At 34.9% G+C, this 14428-nt stretch overlaps 3 protein-coding genes across 4 annotated transcripts; 1 reads left to right on the top strand and 2 right to left on the bottom strand.

Moving 5' to 3' along the window:
- Nucleotides 1–447: 447 nt before the first annotated feature.
- LOC127264768 (uncharacterized) lies at nucleotides 448–4083 on the top strand. The gene is made up of 2 exons (XM_051294288.1): nucleotides 448–2417; nucleotides 3814–4083. The coding sequence occupies exons 1-2, from the start codon at nucleotides 637–639 to the stop codon at nucleotides 3818–3820; spliced, it is 1788 nt and encodes a 595-aa protein (XP_051150245.1). The 5' UTR covers nucleotides 448–636; the 3' UTR covers nucleotides 3821–4083.
- Nucleotides 4084–4907: 824 nt separating this feature from the next.
- LOC127264769 (probable polyamine oxidase 5) lies at nucleotides 4908–6632 on the bottom strand. Its single transcript, XM_051294289.1, has one exon. It carries the CDS (start codon nucleotides 6596–6598, stop codon nucleotides 5084–5086), a length of 1515 nt encoding a protein of 504 aa, XP_051150246.1. The 5' UTR covers nucleotides 6599–6632; the 3' UTR covers nucleotides 4908–5083.
- A 495-nt stretch (nucleotides 6633–7127) lies between these two features.
- On the bottom strand, nucleotides 7128–13824 carry LOC127264909 (transmembrane 9 superfamily member 7-like). Of its 2 annotated transcripts, XR_007841858.1 has the most exons (8): nucleotides 13581–13824; nucleotides 13123–13287; nucleotides 12930–13039; nucleotides 12629–12737; nucleotides 12426–12526; nucleotides 12112–12262; nucleotides 10824–12030; nucleotides 7128–7230 (listed from the first exon to the last, which is right to left on the bottom strand). XR_007841858.1 is itself a non-coding variant. In XM_051294501.1 (7 exons), the coding sequence occupies exons 1-7, from the start codon at nucleotides 13686–13688 to the stop codon at nucleotides 10876–10878; spliced, it is 1899 nt and encodes a 632-aa protein (XP_051150458.1). In that variant the 5' UTR covers nucleotides 13689–13824; the 3' UTR covers nucleotides 10691–10875. The 2 variants fall into 2 exon arrangements, 1 of the variants encoding a protein (XP_051150458.1); XM_051294501.1 differs by lacking the exon at nucleotides 7128–7230 and having other exon boundaries at nucleotides 10691–12030.
- Between the last annotated feature and the right edge of the window lie 604 nt (nucleotides 13825–14428).

The following is a 14428-nucleotide window of genomic DNA, read 5'->3' as shown; positions in this document are numbered from 1 at the left end:
TTAATATAATTAAAAAAATAAATATTTAATTTAATATTTTTTTAAAAAAATAAAATTAATGAATATTAAAATTGAAATAATATCTCCAGATCCAACACTTAATTTATTATTTCCGGATCAAACACTTAATTTATTATAATAAAGTATTACTCTCTCGTTTTATATTTATATATCTATTTAGTTTTTGGACAGCATTTTAAAAATATTAATATTATATTATCTATTTAAATATCCTTTTAATTTATAATATTTTATACAAATATCATTACATTTATACACGATACGATGCAATTGTAATAGGGAGGAAGTATTTGTTATATTCAACTTTTTAACCCTAATCAAAGGCATATATAGAAATCCGCCGCCGCTGCACAGATTCGTCTCTTTCTTCTTCTTCACCTTTCACTGTTCTATCCTTCTTTCTTCTTTCTTTTCTTCTCGGCGAACCGGTAAATATATAGAAATCGAATCCGAACCGTGTGAAAACCGATTTTGATTTCGATTCCGATTTGTGGTGGTTTCGGTTTGAAACTGTTGAACCGCCGGTTCGAATCGCCGGTTCCAAACCGATCGGGCAAGTCTTAAAGATTTAATCAAATCTGTGACTCCAATTCTCAGATAACTCAAACCCTAGCTATGGATCTGCTACAATCCTACCGAGACGGGGACGGCGATGGGGACGACGATCAAATGGAGGAATCTACGCCTCAAGCGCCGCCCACTACCTCCGAGCCGGATCCTTCGCCAGATTCCTCCCCAGTTCGGATTTCCCTCCCGTCCAAATCCGCTGCACCGAAAGTCGATGACACCATGCTCTCACTCACCGTCGCCGGTCATGCCCAATTACAGGCGCAGAAGCCTATCGATCCGACGCAGCATCTGGTTTCCTTTAACCCTACCTACGAGCAACTTTGGACTCCCATTGTCGGCCCCTCTCATCCATACGCCAAGGACGGGCTCGCACAGGGTCTTCGGAATCACAAGCTAGGGTTTGTGGAGAATGCGAATATAGAATCTTTTGCATTCGATGAGCAGTACAATACGTTTTATAAGTTCGGGTACGCTGCAGATCCATCTCAGAATAGTTATGTTGGTGATGTAGAAGGGTTTAAGGAGAAGGATGGAATTACGGTGTATAACATACCGCAGCATGAGCAAAAGAAGAGAAAATTGGAGAAGAAGAAGGAGATGTTGGAGGAGAACGGCGAAGGCGAAGAAGTGGATGCTACTGAGGTGGAGAATCCGGCGACAGATACTTGGTTGATGAAGAATAGGAAGAGCCCGTGGTCTGGTAGGAAGGATTGGTTGCAAGGGGAGTTGAGTGAGGAGCAGAAAAAATATGCAGAAGAGCATGCGAAGAAGAAGGGGGAGAAGGAAGGAGGTGAAAGAGAGAAAGGGGAAGCACATGTTGACAAGAGTACCTTCCATGGAAAAGAAGAAAAAGATTATCAAGGACGTTCTTGGATTGCTCCGCCAAAGGATGCAAAGGCTACTAACGATCATTGTTATATACCAAAGAGATTGGTTCACACTTGGAGTGGCCACACGAAGGGAGTCTCGGCGATTCGATTCTTCCCCAAGCATGGCCATTTGATACTGTCTGCTGGGATGGATACGAAGGTGAAGATTTGGGATGTGTTTAATTCGGGCAAGTGTATGAGGACTTACATGGGACACTCGAAGGCTGTGCGGGATATATGGTTCAGTAACGATGGATCGAAGTTTTTGAGTGCCGGGTATGATAAGAATATCAAGTATTGGGATACGGAAACTGGGCAAGTGATATCGACCTTTTCGACTGGGAAGGTTCCGTATGTGGTGAGGCTCAATCCTGATGAGGATAAACAGAATGTGCTTTTAGCTGGGATGAGTGATAAGAAGATTGTGCAGTGGGATATGAATTCAGGGCAGATTACACAGGAGTATGATCAGCATTTAGGAGCAGTGAATACCATTACTTTTGTGGACAACAATCGGAGATTTGTGACTTCAAGTGATGATAAGTCGCTGCGTGTGTGGGAGTTCGGTATTCCAGTGGTTATAAAGTATATTAGTGAGCCTCATATGCATTCAATGCCTTCGATATCTTTGCACCCGAATTCGAATTGGCTGGCCTGTCAGAGTTTGGACAATCAGATACTTATTTACAGTACTAGGGAGAGATTCCAGCTCAATAAGAAGAAGAGGTTTGCGGGGCACATAGTAGCTGGGTATGCTTGTCAGGTTAACTTTTCGCCGGATGGAAGGTTTGTGTTGTCTGGAGATGGTGAAGGAAGGTGCTGGTTTTGGGATTGGAAGAGTTGCAAAGTCTTTAGAACTCTCAAGTGCCACGATGGAGTTTGTATCGGCTGTGAATGGCATCCTTTGGAACAAAGTAAAGTTGCTACATGTGGCTGGGATGGCTTAATCAAATACTGGTATGGATACTCGTCTTGCTATTTTTATGAATATTCCTATACGAACTTTTTAAATGCTTATGTGATGATTGGATTGCAGTATCTGGATTTTAATCTATTCTTAATAGAATTAAGTATTTTAACTACTTGAATAAAGTAAGCAACTAGAAATATATTGCATTTAAGTGTGTTGATTCACCTTTGGGCGTTAGAAAGTTCTTGAGCATGATGTTGTTGGTTAACTTCTGTTGATTGATGCAATCCAGTGAACTGTTTATGCGATTGTTTTATAATTCTATTGTATGCTGACTAATGCAGCTATAGGTTGATCATGTTGTATACACCATAGCCGGTTATAATCTTTTAGTTTAAGAATAAGCAACCTGATTTGAACTCAAGTACAATGAGTGGATGGATTATGCCATGGTAAAAGACATTAATGTTTTATACATACTATACAAGCATAAAGAACCATTTGTTAGTTGCAAAAATTTCAAGTTGCCAAGGGCTGTATTCTACTTTATCCTCAAATATTTATGTCAAATTGATGATATTCTGTTTTGTTATATATTGAGTTTTTTTTAATTGTTATATAACTTATAGGAACTAGGAAGAACACCTTTAGTCAGGGTCCATACGGTATCATAAATCATTACCTCTGTCTGAGCAATGTATTTCTGGATAAATTTACTAAACATCCTGAATGGTTTTCCTATTTGCCATTCTTGTGTTAGATTTCATTGTGGTAAGTGATGATTCTTTTTACATAGAAGTAGTGTACTGATCAAGTCGAAGATCTTGGCTATTGGTGGAAAAGAGAAGAACTTCCATACTTTTTTACAGCTATTAAGAGTAGTTAAAGTTATTAAGGTCGTGCTCTCTAATGAAAAATGAATTCACATTTGATGCAGTGTTTCATTACAAAAGATAACCAATACTTCTGTTCTTTATATCAGAGAGTGGTTTTGGTCTTTTACTCTTTTCTAGAAAGCGTTTGGCTAAAATTTTAGACAGTGAAGGCTACATGCTGATAAAATCAAGTGTCTATGGACAATGACTTTCTCAAACACTTAAAAGTGCTGTAGAAAGTGTTAGATAAATGCATCTTCTGTAACTGTATATGTAATTGTTACCTGTATTGAAGCGTTTAGTGGTTGTGTATGATGCAGAGGGAAATTGCTTCTACTCTTTCTGTAACCTTCAATAAGATAAAATTGTGCCTTTCATGAATTTTTTATCCGATACATCTTTAAATATACTATAGCTTCTAGCCTTCTACTGCATGGACAATTTGTTGAATTCATTGCACTCGGTGATGTGATGAACTTAAATATTATATGGAAGAGTAATAGTTACCTGCACCAACTGACTTTCAACATAACCGGACTTGATCCAATTTATAATCTTTTTATTGCAGGGACTAAGTTACAGATCTGATGATTGAGACCGTGCACCTCAGGAAGCGTTTGTGGAACCAACAAGACATGGTTGTCCTTGTCACTCTGCATGGAGATGAAGTCGAGCTGGACTGAGTGCCTAGAGACCAAATCTGACTAAGAGACTCTTAGAAAATAGTCTGTGTTAATCTGTATTTCATTTACAGTGGAAGAAAAAACCCAGCCATGTACCCTTTTAAGTATTTCTTTTTCCAAGTGGTGTGAAAAGATGGACTCCTGCGATGCCTATATTTTGATGCATTGATATACATATATATGTGTATGACTATATATGTATGTGTACATGTATACGAGTAGTTCATGTCCTCTATGACACTTTTATTTGTGACAGCTACTAGGTCCCAGAGTATTTATCCATGGGAAACTGAATGAAGAAATTGACGACTACGCATTTGGGGTTGTTGTCGTTGAGCTTTCTTCTATCCTGGGAGGAAGCCTGTAGATAATGGACATCGGGAAGGATCAAGAAAGCTTCGAAATGTGGGTGAGTGTCTAATTCATGGTGCAAATTTAGTATTTATTAGCTTTCAGTTACATTAATTTTGGATTGCTTGAAATGTAGTGTTTCTGGAATCTAAAAATGTGGCTTTCCCGAAATTAGTATTTGTATCATGTCTTGCCTTTTCTTTCAATATTTGGATTTCTCTTTGATTCAGGCAAGAGATTTATTATAGGATGGAAATGGAAAAGTTTCAGACTTCCGGGATCCCTGTTTCTGTAAGGAGAGCTGTTAACGAGCTGAGTCAAATTTTAAGTGTTCGTGTTCGTTCGTTGACGTTCGTGAACAATGTTTGTGTTCGTTCCTTAAGTTTTCGAGCTCGGGTCGTTACTGATTTTTATTTTTTGAGCTCATATTCGTGTTCGGCTCGTTTAAATTCGTTCGATTTTGTTTGTCTCACTTTTTAAAATTTACATATAAATTAAAAAGAATTTAAAATTATTTTATTTATTTATAATAAATTGATATTTTATTTATTTATAAATTATAATTTTATATGTATACATAATATTTATAATAAATATATTATAATACAGTGATCCGATCAAATCAGCATGCATAACTATTCACTTCTATAGTGTATGTTAATCCAATCAAATTTGGTCAAAACAGTGTATGTTATCCTTTCATGATATATGTATAAACAGTGATGTTTATTATAGTTTATGCTTATTCGATCAAATCGGCACTAGGGTAACTTAGCCGGGGCCGGGATCTCCTGCTGCTGCTAATCATAAACCATAGTGTTCCAAAATCCTCTCGGCTTCTCGGACACCGGAAAGGTACGCGCCGTGCGTCGTCGAGTAGAGTGTTCTGTGCGTCGCTTCTCCGGCGAACAGAATTTGCAGCTGCGGCGACGAACCAACTTCGCTATTTCGCAGCAACGGCATTGGCTCCGCCAAAGCATCTATGTCGTCGCCACTCGATCCAACGGCGACATAGCTGTAGGATCCCAAAAACAGCGGATCGCTCCCCCACCGAGTCCTCAAAGCTTCCGCAAACTTAAACTCCTTCGCGCCGGACAACAAATTCGAAACCGTCGCCGAGAATCCTTCAACAATATCATCTTCGCCGAGAGCTTCGACTTCAAGAGCATCTCTCCCGACGAGCCACGACACCACGACTCTTGAGTTTCTATAAATCGGATACATCGAAGGATTCCTCCTCATCCATTTAGGAATCTCGCAGTTCCTCGAATCCGAATCCGCCTCATGGAAAACCATTTTCAAGAACGGGAAATCAAAACTATCGAGTGTGTGTAAGAAAACTTTATCCAAAACTCCATATCCGAGCCTCGAGATCGCATCGGTTTTGAAACTAGGCAATGCCGGATCAAAGAACCCGCCGTCTTCACTAATTCCACGCTTAAGAACACCGAGCGAAACTGTCACGATTACGTGATCGGCCGACATTGTCGATCCGTCGGAAAAATGCAGCTTCACCGGCCGATCCTCGCCGGAGATTTGATTGTCGTCCGGCTGCCATTCGATTTTCGACACTTTCCGAGATAATTGAATTGTCCCGACAGGTAAATCAGAAGCCAAAGATTCGATCACGCCGGAGTAGCCTCTTGCTATGGTAAGATCTTCCCCCGGAAACCGAGTATACTCTTTCTCCGAAATGTAATCCAGGCCGTCCAATTCATCAACGGCTGAGATGCTCCTCTCAATGTTCTCAAACATTGCGAAAATGGCATCTTCGAGCTTTTCACTGCTCCATCTTCCAAACCCTAATTCTACGCCGTTTCGATTTTTCGAACTTTCTCTGTAAATCTCGAAACCTTCCCTGAGAAATGAACCTACGCTTAGATTTTTCGACAAACGGGTCGCTATTTCGGAGGTAAGAATGGTTTCGTTGCCGCGGATGGAATTAATTAGGGTTTTGAAAATTTGGGAAATTGGGGAAATTGAAGAAGGGTTTAGCAGATGCCCACCCTCGGCGGCGGTTAGGGGGCTTTGGGAGAAGCCGTTCATGGACTCCCATGGCGTCTGGGAGTGGAGGAGGTTCGATTCGTCGGCGATTTTGTAGATTGGGCTGCCTTCGGTTCCGTGGATGTAGGTCGCTCCGAGCTCGATTGCGTCGCCGTGGAACTCCGATGATTTGATCCTACCGCCGATCCTGGCTCCGCCTTCCACGACGGAAATGTCGAAGAGGTGGTGGTTGGGGGATTTGCAGAGGCGGTTGGCCGCCGTTAGCCCCGCCATTCCGGCGCCGATGATGACTATTTTGGTTTTGGGGATCGCCATTTCTTTATTTGTTATTGGCCGACGGTTACTTGGAGTCAGGGCCGAGCTTTTAAAGGTTTTTTTTTTTTTTTTTTTTTAATTCCGATGCGGAAAAAATCGCAGTCGTGTCCGAAAGTGCATTGGTAAATTCCGAAATTTAATACTCCGCAGAAAGTCCGACGAATAAATCACGGTCACACGTCCAACCCCTTATAAGCCACCAGACTATCCAAAAGTTATAGGTTTTTAATTTGAATTTAAAAAATTTTGATGTGTATTAATATGATAAATAATAAATATAATAATTTAAATATTTATTAAATTTAAATTTTTAAAATTAATAATAATATGATTTAAATACATATTTATATTATACCTACATATCTATTTTATTAAAAATATAATTATTATAGTAATCAAATATTAAATAATTAAGATCACATAATTTATACGGCAGTGCAAATCATTTTACAAATTAAAAAAGTTTAGAAAAATAAAAAATAAAACACACCGCTAGCGCGGCCTACCCTAAAAAGCCTATTCCTATGTACCCGAAAGTCTGCAGTCTACTTTACCCCCAAATCTTGTGTAGTGATGACTTGGCGTCCAAACCCTTACCCTTGTGCACAGTAATTAGCATGCCAAACCTAATCCTGGGCAAGAAAATATAGGTCCTTATTAAATTTTTTATTATATATATATATATATTTAATTGTAATATTTTTAAATTATTTATTTTATCATTTAAATTCTTTATTTATTTAATTTTATTATTAATAAAATATATTACTTCGACTTTCTTACAAATAGGTTGTTATTGACTTTTTGCATTTGATTTTTCATATTAATTTTTATATCAATATGAACACATAATATAAATAAAAAAAAAATAAAAAATATATATTTATAACATAAATATAATCACATTTTAAGAGTAAATTATTTAAATATTAAAATATTTTAATATCAAATATGCAAAAATCAAATATAGTATTTTTTTTGTTACTCTCTTTCCAGCAACAAAGGATTATTTTTTTTTTCCCCTTTCACAAAACCTTTTCTAATTAATTTTAATTAAATTTTTACGGGTATATATAACCATCCAAAATATTTTATTTCTAAATTATTTTTAATAAACAAATATTTTTATTTACCTTTAAAAAAATTTATAAATTTTTATAAAATTAATTAATGTCAATGATTAATAAATAAATATATTTTTTTATTATTTATATTATATAAAATTTTATTATCTATATCCATATTATATATATTTTATTAATATATAATATTAAAAATATTTAAATATATATTCTAAATTTTTTTAATAATAAATAACTAATTTATACTATTTAAATTCTTCTATCCAAACAAAAGAATTCATCTCCACCAAAATGGAGAAAATATATTTTTTATGTTATATATATATTTATAATTTTTATTATATATATATTTTTTAATTTATACTTTTTAAATTTTAATTAAAATTTCCTTTATCCCATAACAAAGTATCGATTTTTTTTTTTAAATAAATGTGATTATCTACCTAACATTACAAATATTCTTATAACTTACAATATATTATACAAATGTCATTACTTTTATATCACACCATACTAATAAGGTTATTTTAGTCATTTCTACTTTATTTCTACTATGTTTCAGTATAATACTAATATTTCTAAAATTTTGTTCAAAAAGCAAATGAATATCTAATTATGAGACGGATGGAGTATAATTAATAAATATATATATTTATGTTATATATATTTATACTTTTTATAATTATTTTTTAACTATTTATTAGTTATATTTTACTAAATTTTGTATTTACAGTGACTTACATCCAGCAGTGCACAGGCAGTAGATTCTCATGTCATAAAAAAAATAATAATAAAATAAAATAAAATTCATCCAACAATTAAAAAAAAAAGCAAAAATTATTTTTAGTCTCATTCAATATCATAATTACCAATTTTGGTCCAATTCAAAAAAAATTATCAATTTTGGTCCCACTCAAATGAAAACTTATCAATTTTAGTCCAAAGATGGTTGATTGAGACTGAACACGGCCGTGTTGATTACCCTACACTTCTTAACATGGCCGTGTTCCTGCCCATACTCTCAGCACAGCCATGTTCTGGGCTATGTTCCTGCGTATGTTCTCAACACAGCCATGTTCTGGGCCATGTTTCTGCCCATATTTTCAACACAACCATGTTCTAGGCCATGTTCACGAACATGTTTTCAATATAATCATATTGTAGGTCATATTTATTATTATTCACTTTTTTGTTAAAATTATTTGATATAAATATATATATTTATAATTCAACAAAAATATTTTTTACAATTATTTCATAATATAAAAAATAATCAATTTTTAATATTTTAAAAATATATAAAAATAATACTATATTAATATATATTTTTAATAATACTCCCTCCATCTCACTTACCATGTTCACATTGTCGTTTTTGTCCGTCCCACATGCCACGTCACTTTTCTTTTTTTGGAAATAATTACTCTATTTTTTAATTTTAATTTTTTAAATTTTAATTAGTTATGTTAATCTTATTTATAATTATTTATATTATATGATAATTATTTTCATTAATACATTTTTAGTTATTTTTTAATTATATTTATCTTAAATTCTTGTGTCTTTAGTGACACAACCAGTCAACGTGGGACGGAGGGAATATTATTTTAAAATATTATTTTGAATAATAAATTTAATTTATAGTTTATAAAAATATTTAATTTAAAATAATACTTTAAATTTATTACTAAAAATTTTTAAAAATATATAATGGTTATTAAAAATATATATTAATATACTATTATTTTTATATATTTTCAAAATATTAAAAATTGATTATTTTTTATATTATTTCATAATTGTAAAAAATATTTTTGTTGAATTATAAATATATATATTTATATCAAATAATTTTAACAAAAAAGTGAAAATAATAATAAATATGACATATAATATGATTATATTGAAAATATAGTCGTGAACATGACCTAGAACATGGGTAGGAACATGGCCTATAACATGGTTGTGTTAAAAATATGGACATAAACATGACTGTGTTCAGAATACGGGCAGGAACACGACCGTGTTGGCTGCCTGGGACGCCAGTCGCCTTCAGCGTCATCCAACACGGCCGTTTTCAAGCCAATAAGGCCGTGTTCAGTTATACTCAACCATTTTGAGATTAAAATTGATAAATTTTTATTTGAGCGGGGCTAAAATTGACAATTTTTTTTTTCAATAATTATAATATTGAATGAGACCAAAAATAATTTTTACTCTTAAAAAAAAATGACAGTACTATTACAATTCAAACAATTTTAGTTCTTTCCACATTTTTATATGAATAACTTCATCAAAGAAGAAGACCAACTATCAAAGATATTCGTCACGCGAAATTCTTGCTACCACGACATCTAAAATCAAATAAACATTATTTTTACGGTCTAATTTATTCGTGTATTAGTTAAACTAATAAAAATCGGTCGGTGTGGGTCTCCCACAATCAAAATATATATATTTTTTAATTTTTTATTATTTAATAAAAATAATTATATTAATTAATATAATATCATTAATATTATATAGGTATTATTTATATAATTAATGAAATTATAATTAATATATATTTATTAAAATTCAAAATTTATTAATTATAGCTAATACATATATTTATTAAAATTCAAAATGTATTATATTATTATCTATATATTGTATAGATATTTTTGCTTTTCAAATAATTTATATATTAATTATATTTAATAATAACATTAAAATAAAATTAATTTATTTTTATTTATAATATATGTATAATATTATTCATATTTATATATTTAAATTAAAATTTTTTATTTATTTTAAATAAAAATAAAAATATTGATGATTTAATGAAATTTTTATAATTTTATTCAAATATATAACAAAAATATAAAATATAAAAATAGCGTGCATCACACGGCTTTTCTACTTGTATTAATAAAAATAATAATCTCTATAGCTCAAAACACACTACATATTTAATTATATTATAAAGTTTACAGAATATTTATATCAAAACACACGTTGTCTACAATAATCTACGTATAGGAATCATAGTCGACTCAAAAAAAAACATGCAAAGACAAAGACAGATAGATATCTTATATAATTACATATATTAGTCAGTTAACAATTCTTGTATAAAATTTTTGAAGCTTAACACATACCTTGTTCATCTCTTCTTTCACTCTATATATGATCATAGATCCTCCTCCAAAGCTAATCGATTTTCACAGACGAGTAAATCTTGTGAACAAACCAGAAGCTCCCGCAGAATCCCGTCGCCCCGGTGACGATAAAAAAGGCGTAGGCGATGATAAACATGTAGCCGAAGTACAGAATTCCCGAAACAAGATCAGTAATTTCCAGCTTAGTGAAGAAATAAAAGATCGAATATAGAAACAGATACACCGCTGAGGCGCCGGAAGTCATAAAAGATCGCCACCACCACCGGTAGTCTTCGCAGCAGAGCTGAAAGTAGCAAGCAACTATAGCTACCTCAGCACAAGTGATCAAAAGTATGACGAATACGAGGAACAGGAATCCGAAGATGTAGTAGAATTGATTCAGCCAGACCGATGTTAATATGAAGAAGAGCTCAACGAAGACTGCACCGAATGGGAGAAGTCCTCCGAAAAGCATTGTAGGAATTGGCTTAATGTACCATGGCTGCATGGGAATTGGCCTCGGAATTTTATTTGTCCGGACAGGGTTTTCGGTTCTTGAAGTTTTGAAGCCCAAGAAACTTCCGAGGAATACTAATGGGAGCGATATGCCGAACCATAAGAAGACCAGAGCGAACATTGTCCCGAAAGGGACTGCGCCGGAAGATTTCTGACCCCAAATGAGAGCATTCAGGATGAAGAAAATTGCGAAGAGAACGCCGGGGAACATGAAGGCGGTTTTCAGGGAAGTCGTTTTCCAGTCTGCGCCGTCGAATTTTTTGTAGAGATTACCTGAAGAGTAGCCGGCGAAGAGGCCCATGAAGACCCAGAGAAAAACCATGGCTGTCATTAGTCCTCCTCGGTTGGAAGGCGAGAGGAATCCGAGAACTGCAAATATCATAGTCACGAATGCCATTCCGAAGACTTGGATGCCTGTCCCGAGATAAACGCATAATAACTTGCAGTTGTTTGGGGGTCGGAAGACGTCTGCATGAACCAATTTCCACCCGGTTTCATCTTGCATCTCGTCATGCTCGAGCTGATTGTAGTTGGTGATGTCCCGGTAAAGGGTTCGCAGCATGATGACAGCGACCATGCCAGACAAGAAAACGACGATCATCAGGGAGTTGATGATGGAGAACCAGTGGATCTGGCTGTTGTTCATAAGAAGGTACGTGTCCCATCTCGACGCCCATCTGATGTCGCTAGACTGCAGATGGATTGACTATAAGAAGTCGACGAAATGGGAAACAATTAAGCGATGGGAGCTGAAAGTTTTAAGTTTGCGAACCTCGAAATAGATGTCGTAAGTGAATACTATCTCCTTGCCCGATTCTATTTCTTGAGGATGTATACCTGATCGAAGCACCGTTTGGCTACTTGTTTTGCAGGTTGATAACTTTGTGTTGTTTCCATTCCATTTCTTGTACTGATGATTGATACTGTAAGCAGCAGCAAAGTTTGAGTGGCTATACAAGATTTATATCGAAGAATTTGAATGATCGACGAGGATCCAGAAACAGAGCACTCCTTGCTAAACATTAAAGCAAAAATGGATGCTAGATGAATCATTGGAAAAGAAAGATATGAAGGTAGAGGCCAAACCTTAGAGGAGTGACCTCAAAACCGACAACGCGAGCCGTGCCGTCATCAGGATCAAAATGATACTTGACTTTGAAATTCAGATGATTGTTGATGTAATATTTCTGGAATTTACTCGAATTCGGAAGCTCATAATCAGTAAGAGGAAAATAGAATACAAGAAGATGATATCAAACAAATAGAACTAAATGCAAGTTGAATCTTACTCCAGAATCTTTTCCTTTAAATCCAACCCGAAAGCCGCGTTCATAAATCTTTTGCTTCGTTCGATCCATCCGTTGCCAAAGAACCGCAACAGGAAGGTTGTCCAGAATCCTAAATGGCGATGAAAGTTGTGACATCCAAGCAATAATATATCGGAAAAGGAATAGTTATTATGAGGAAGATGAATATATCATCGCATGATACAGCTCAGTTAAAATGATCAAGAAGCTTGAGCAATGAAAAACATTTAATCCTTATTGAAAGAAGCTTGAACAGCAACAACTAAAATGACATTGGACTCACATGTTAACCCGATAATCACCATTAATCTTCTTTCTGAAATTCTTTGCAGATGCCTCAGAAAGATTTACATGGCAGGCTATTTTACATGACTCTGGTTGTCTCATACTAAACTGCAGGAGATAACAGCAAAAGTTAGGCATAATTTAAACCAAGCAATTGGTTAATGGAAAACAGATTTGTCAACAGAACATACACTATACACAGAGTTCTCAATCCGATCTCCACGGAGAACTTCCCCCATATTTTCTGCTCTGTTCTTAATCTTCGAAGGTGTGCAATAATTTAGAAAATAGTAATCATATGGCAATTGAGTTTTCGTCGAGGTAAGTTTGTTCACCTTCACCTCCAAGGTTTCGCCCTGAATAGAAATATATCCAAAATTGCGTCAGTTAGGTAATCCAGCACAAGTACAATAAATATCAATTCACCTCTGAACCTCAGTTACAATTACCATCGATTTCAACCTCAACCTTCACAAGATGCATATTCACTACGAAGATTCAATTGCAAAAAAAGGTAAATGTAAAATCAAAGAATGCATCCTACTTCAGGACAAGATAAGCATAATTAACGATATTCCTCAACATTTATCACCAAACAATAAACATGCTCTTCGTATTGCGTCTGCACAAACAGAGGAAGACAACTCACCTTCCGAAAATCACGTGGAGCAACGCCGGGAAGGTAAAATCCATTTGCCGGTGATACTCCGATCACAAGTCCGACCACCAACACCGCGCAGAAATAGCAGGAAATCATCCCCAAAGTTGCTCCAGGCGAAGATTTCGTTTTCGCAATCCAAATGCTCGCGCAGATGGAGGAACTATCGTGAGAAAAGGGGAAGAAAAATGTGAGGGAGCAGCAAGACGAGCTATGGTGGAAACTGGAAAGTAAACTACACTCCCTCTCCCAAGGAGTGCTGTTTCCGCGCACTTTAATACGCATATTAAATGCAACGTTTACGACGTCGTATTAATGAGCCGTACGGAATACTTCCGCCGGTTTTTGGTTGACTTACTGAAACCGGTCTACGTGGCGTAAACGGCGTTTTTGGTTTCCTCTTCTTTGGTACGTGGAATTTTGGAATGCGCGATTTTATTTACCAATATTATGAATTGAAAAATAATTGAAATTGATTTTAGTATAAATCTCATTAATAAACTATTTTGTCTAATTGTTAAACATTCAAGTTTAAATTTTTTGCTGCACTGATTGAGGGGTCGAAATATTTACTCGGCAACTATCATATTCTCTACCACAAAATTTCGATCTATAATCGCGATCGAAATTTACTCTGTCGAGATATTCACTTTCAATTTTATTATTTTTCTTTTCTCTTTTCCTCCATATTCGTCATATTCTTTTTTTTCTTCAACTTTCTCCAACTTTCTATTTTATCTTCCAGAAACCAATCACTGTTAAGTGTGAACTCCTCTGCGAGGTTGTCCGCGGGTGGTTTCCCCAGTTCAAGAAAATGATTCTGTTGAAGAAGGGTCTGA

Source organism: Andrographis paniculata, unplaced genomic scaffold (genome assembly GCF_009805555.1).
Source record: "Andrographis paniculata isolate CXL003 unplaced genomic scaffold, ASM980555v1 Contig71END, whole genome shotgun sequence".
NCBI classification, from domain to species: domain Eukaryota; kingdom Viridiplantae; phylum Streptophyta; class Magnoliopsida; order Lamiales; family Acanthaceae; genus Andrographis; species Andrographis paniculata.
The sequence above is the reverse complement of the archived record's forward strand: the minus strand, read 5'-3'. Positions and strand labels throughout refer to the sequence as shown.

Excerpts from the sequence above, each read along its gene's own strand:
- LOC127264768 (XM_051294288.1), top strand. The coding sequence starts at position 637 with ATGGATCTGCTACAATCCTACCGAGACGGGGACGGCGATGGGGACGAC.
- LOC127264769 (XM_051294289.1), bottom strand. The coding sequence starts at position 6,598 with ATGGCGATCCCCAAAACCAAAATAGTCATCATCGGCGCCGGAATGGCG.
- LOC127264909 (XM_051294501.1), bottom strand. The coding sequence starts at position 13,688 with ATGATTTCCTGCTATTTCTGCGCGGTGTTGGTGGTCGGACTTGTGATC. Across the intron at positions 12,738-12,929 it reads GGTGATTATCGGGTTAACAT|GATTCTGGACAACCTTCCTG; the intron begins GTGAGTCCAATG and ends ATCGCCATTTAG. Across the intron at positions 12,263-12,425 it reads TTTGAGGTCACTCCTCTAAG|TATCAATCATCAGTACAAGA; the intron begins GTTTGGCCTCTA and ends TGCTGCTTACAG.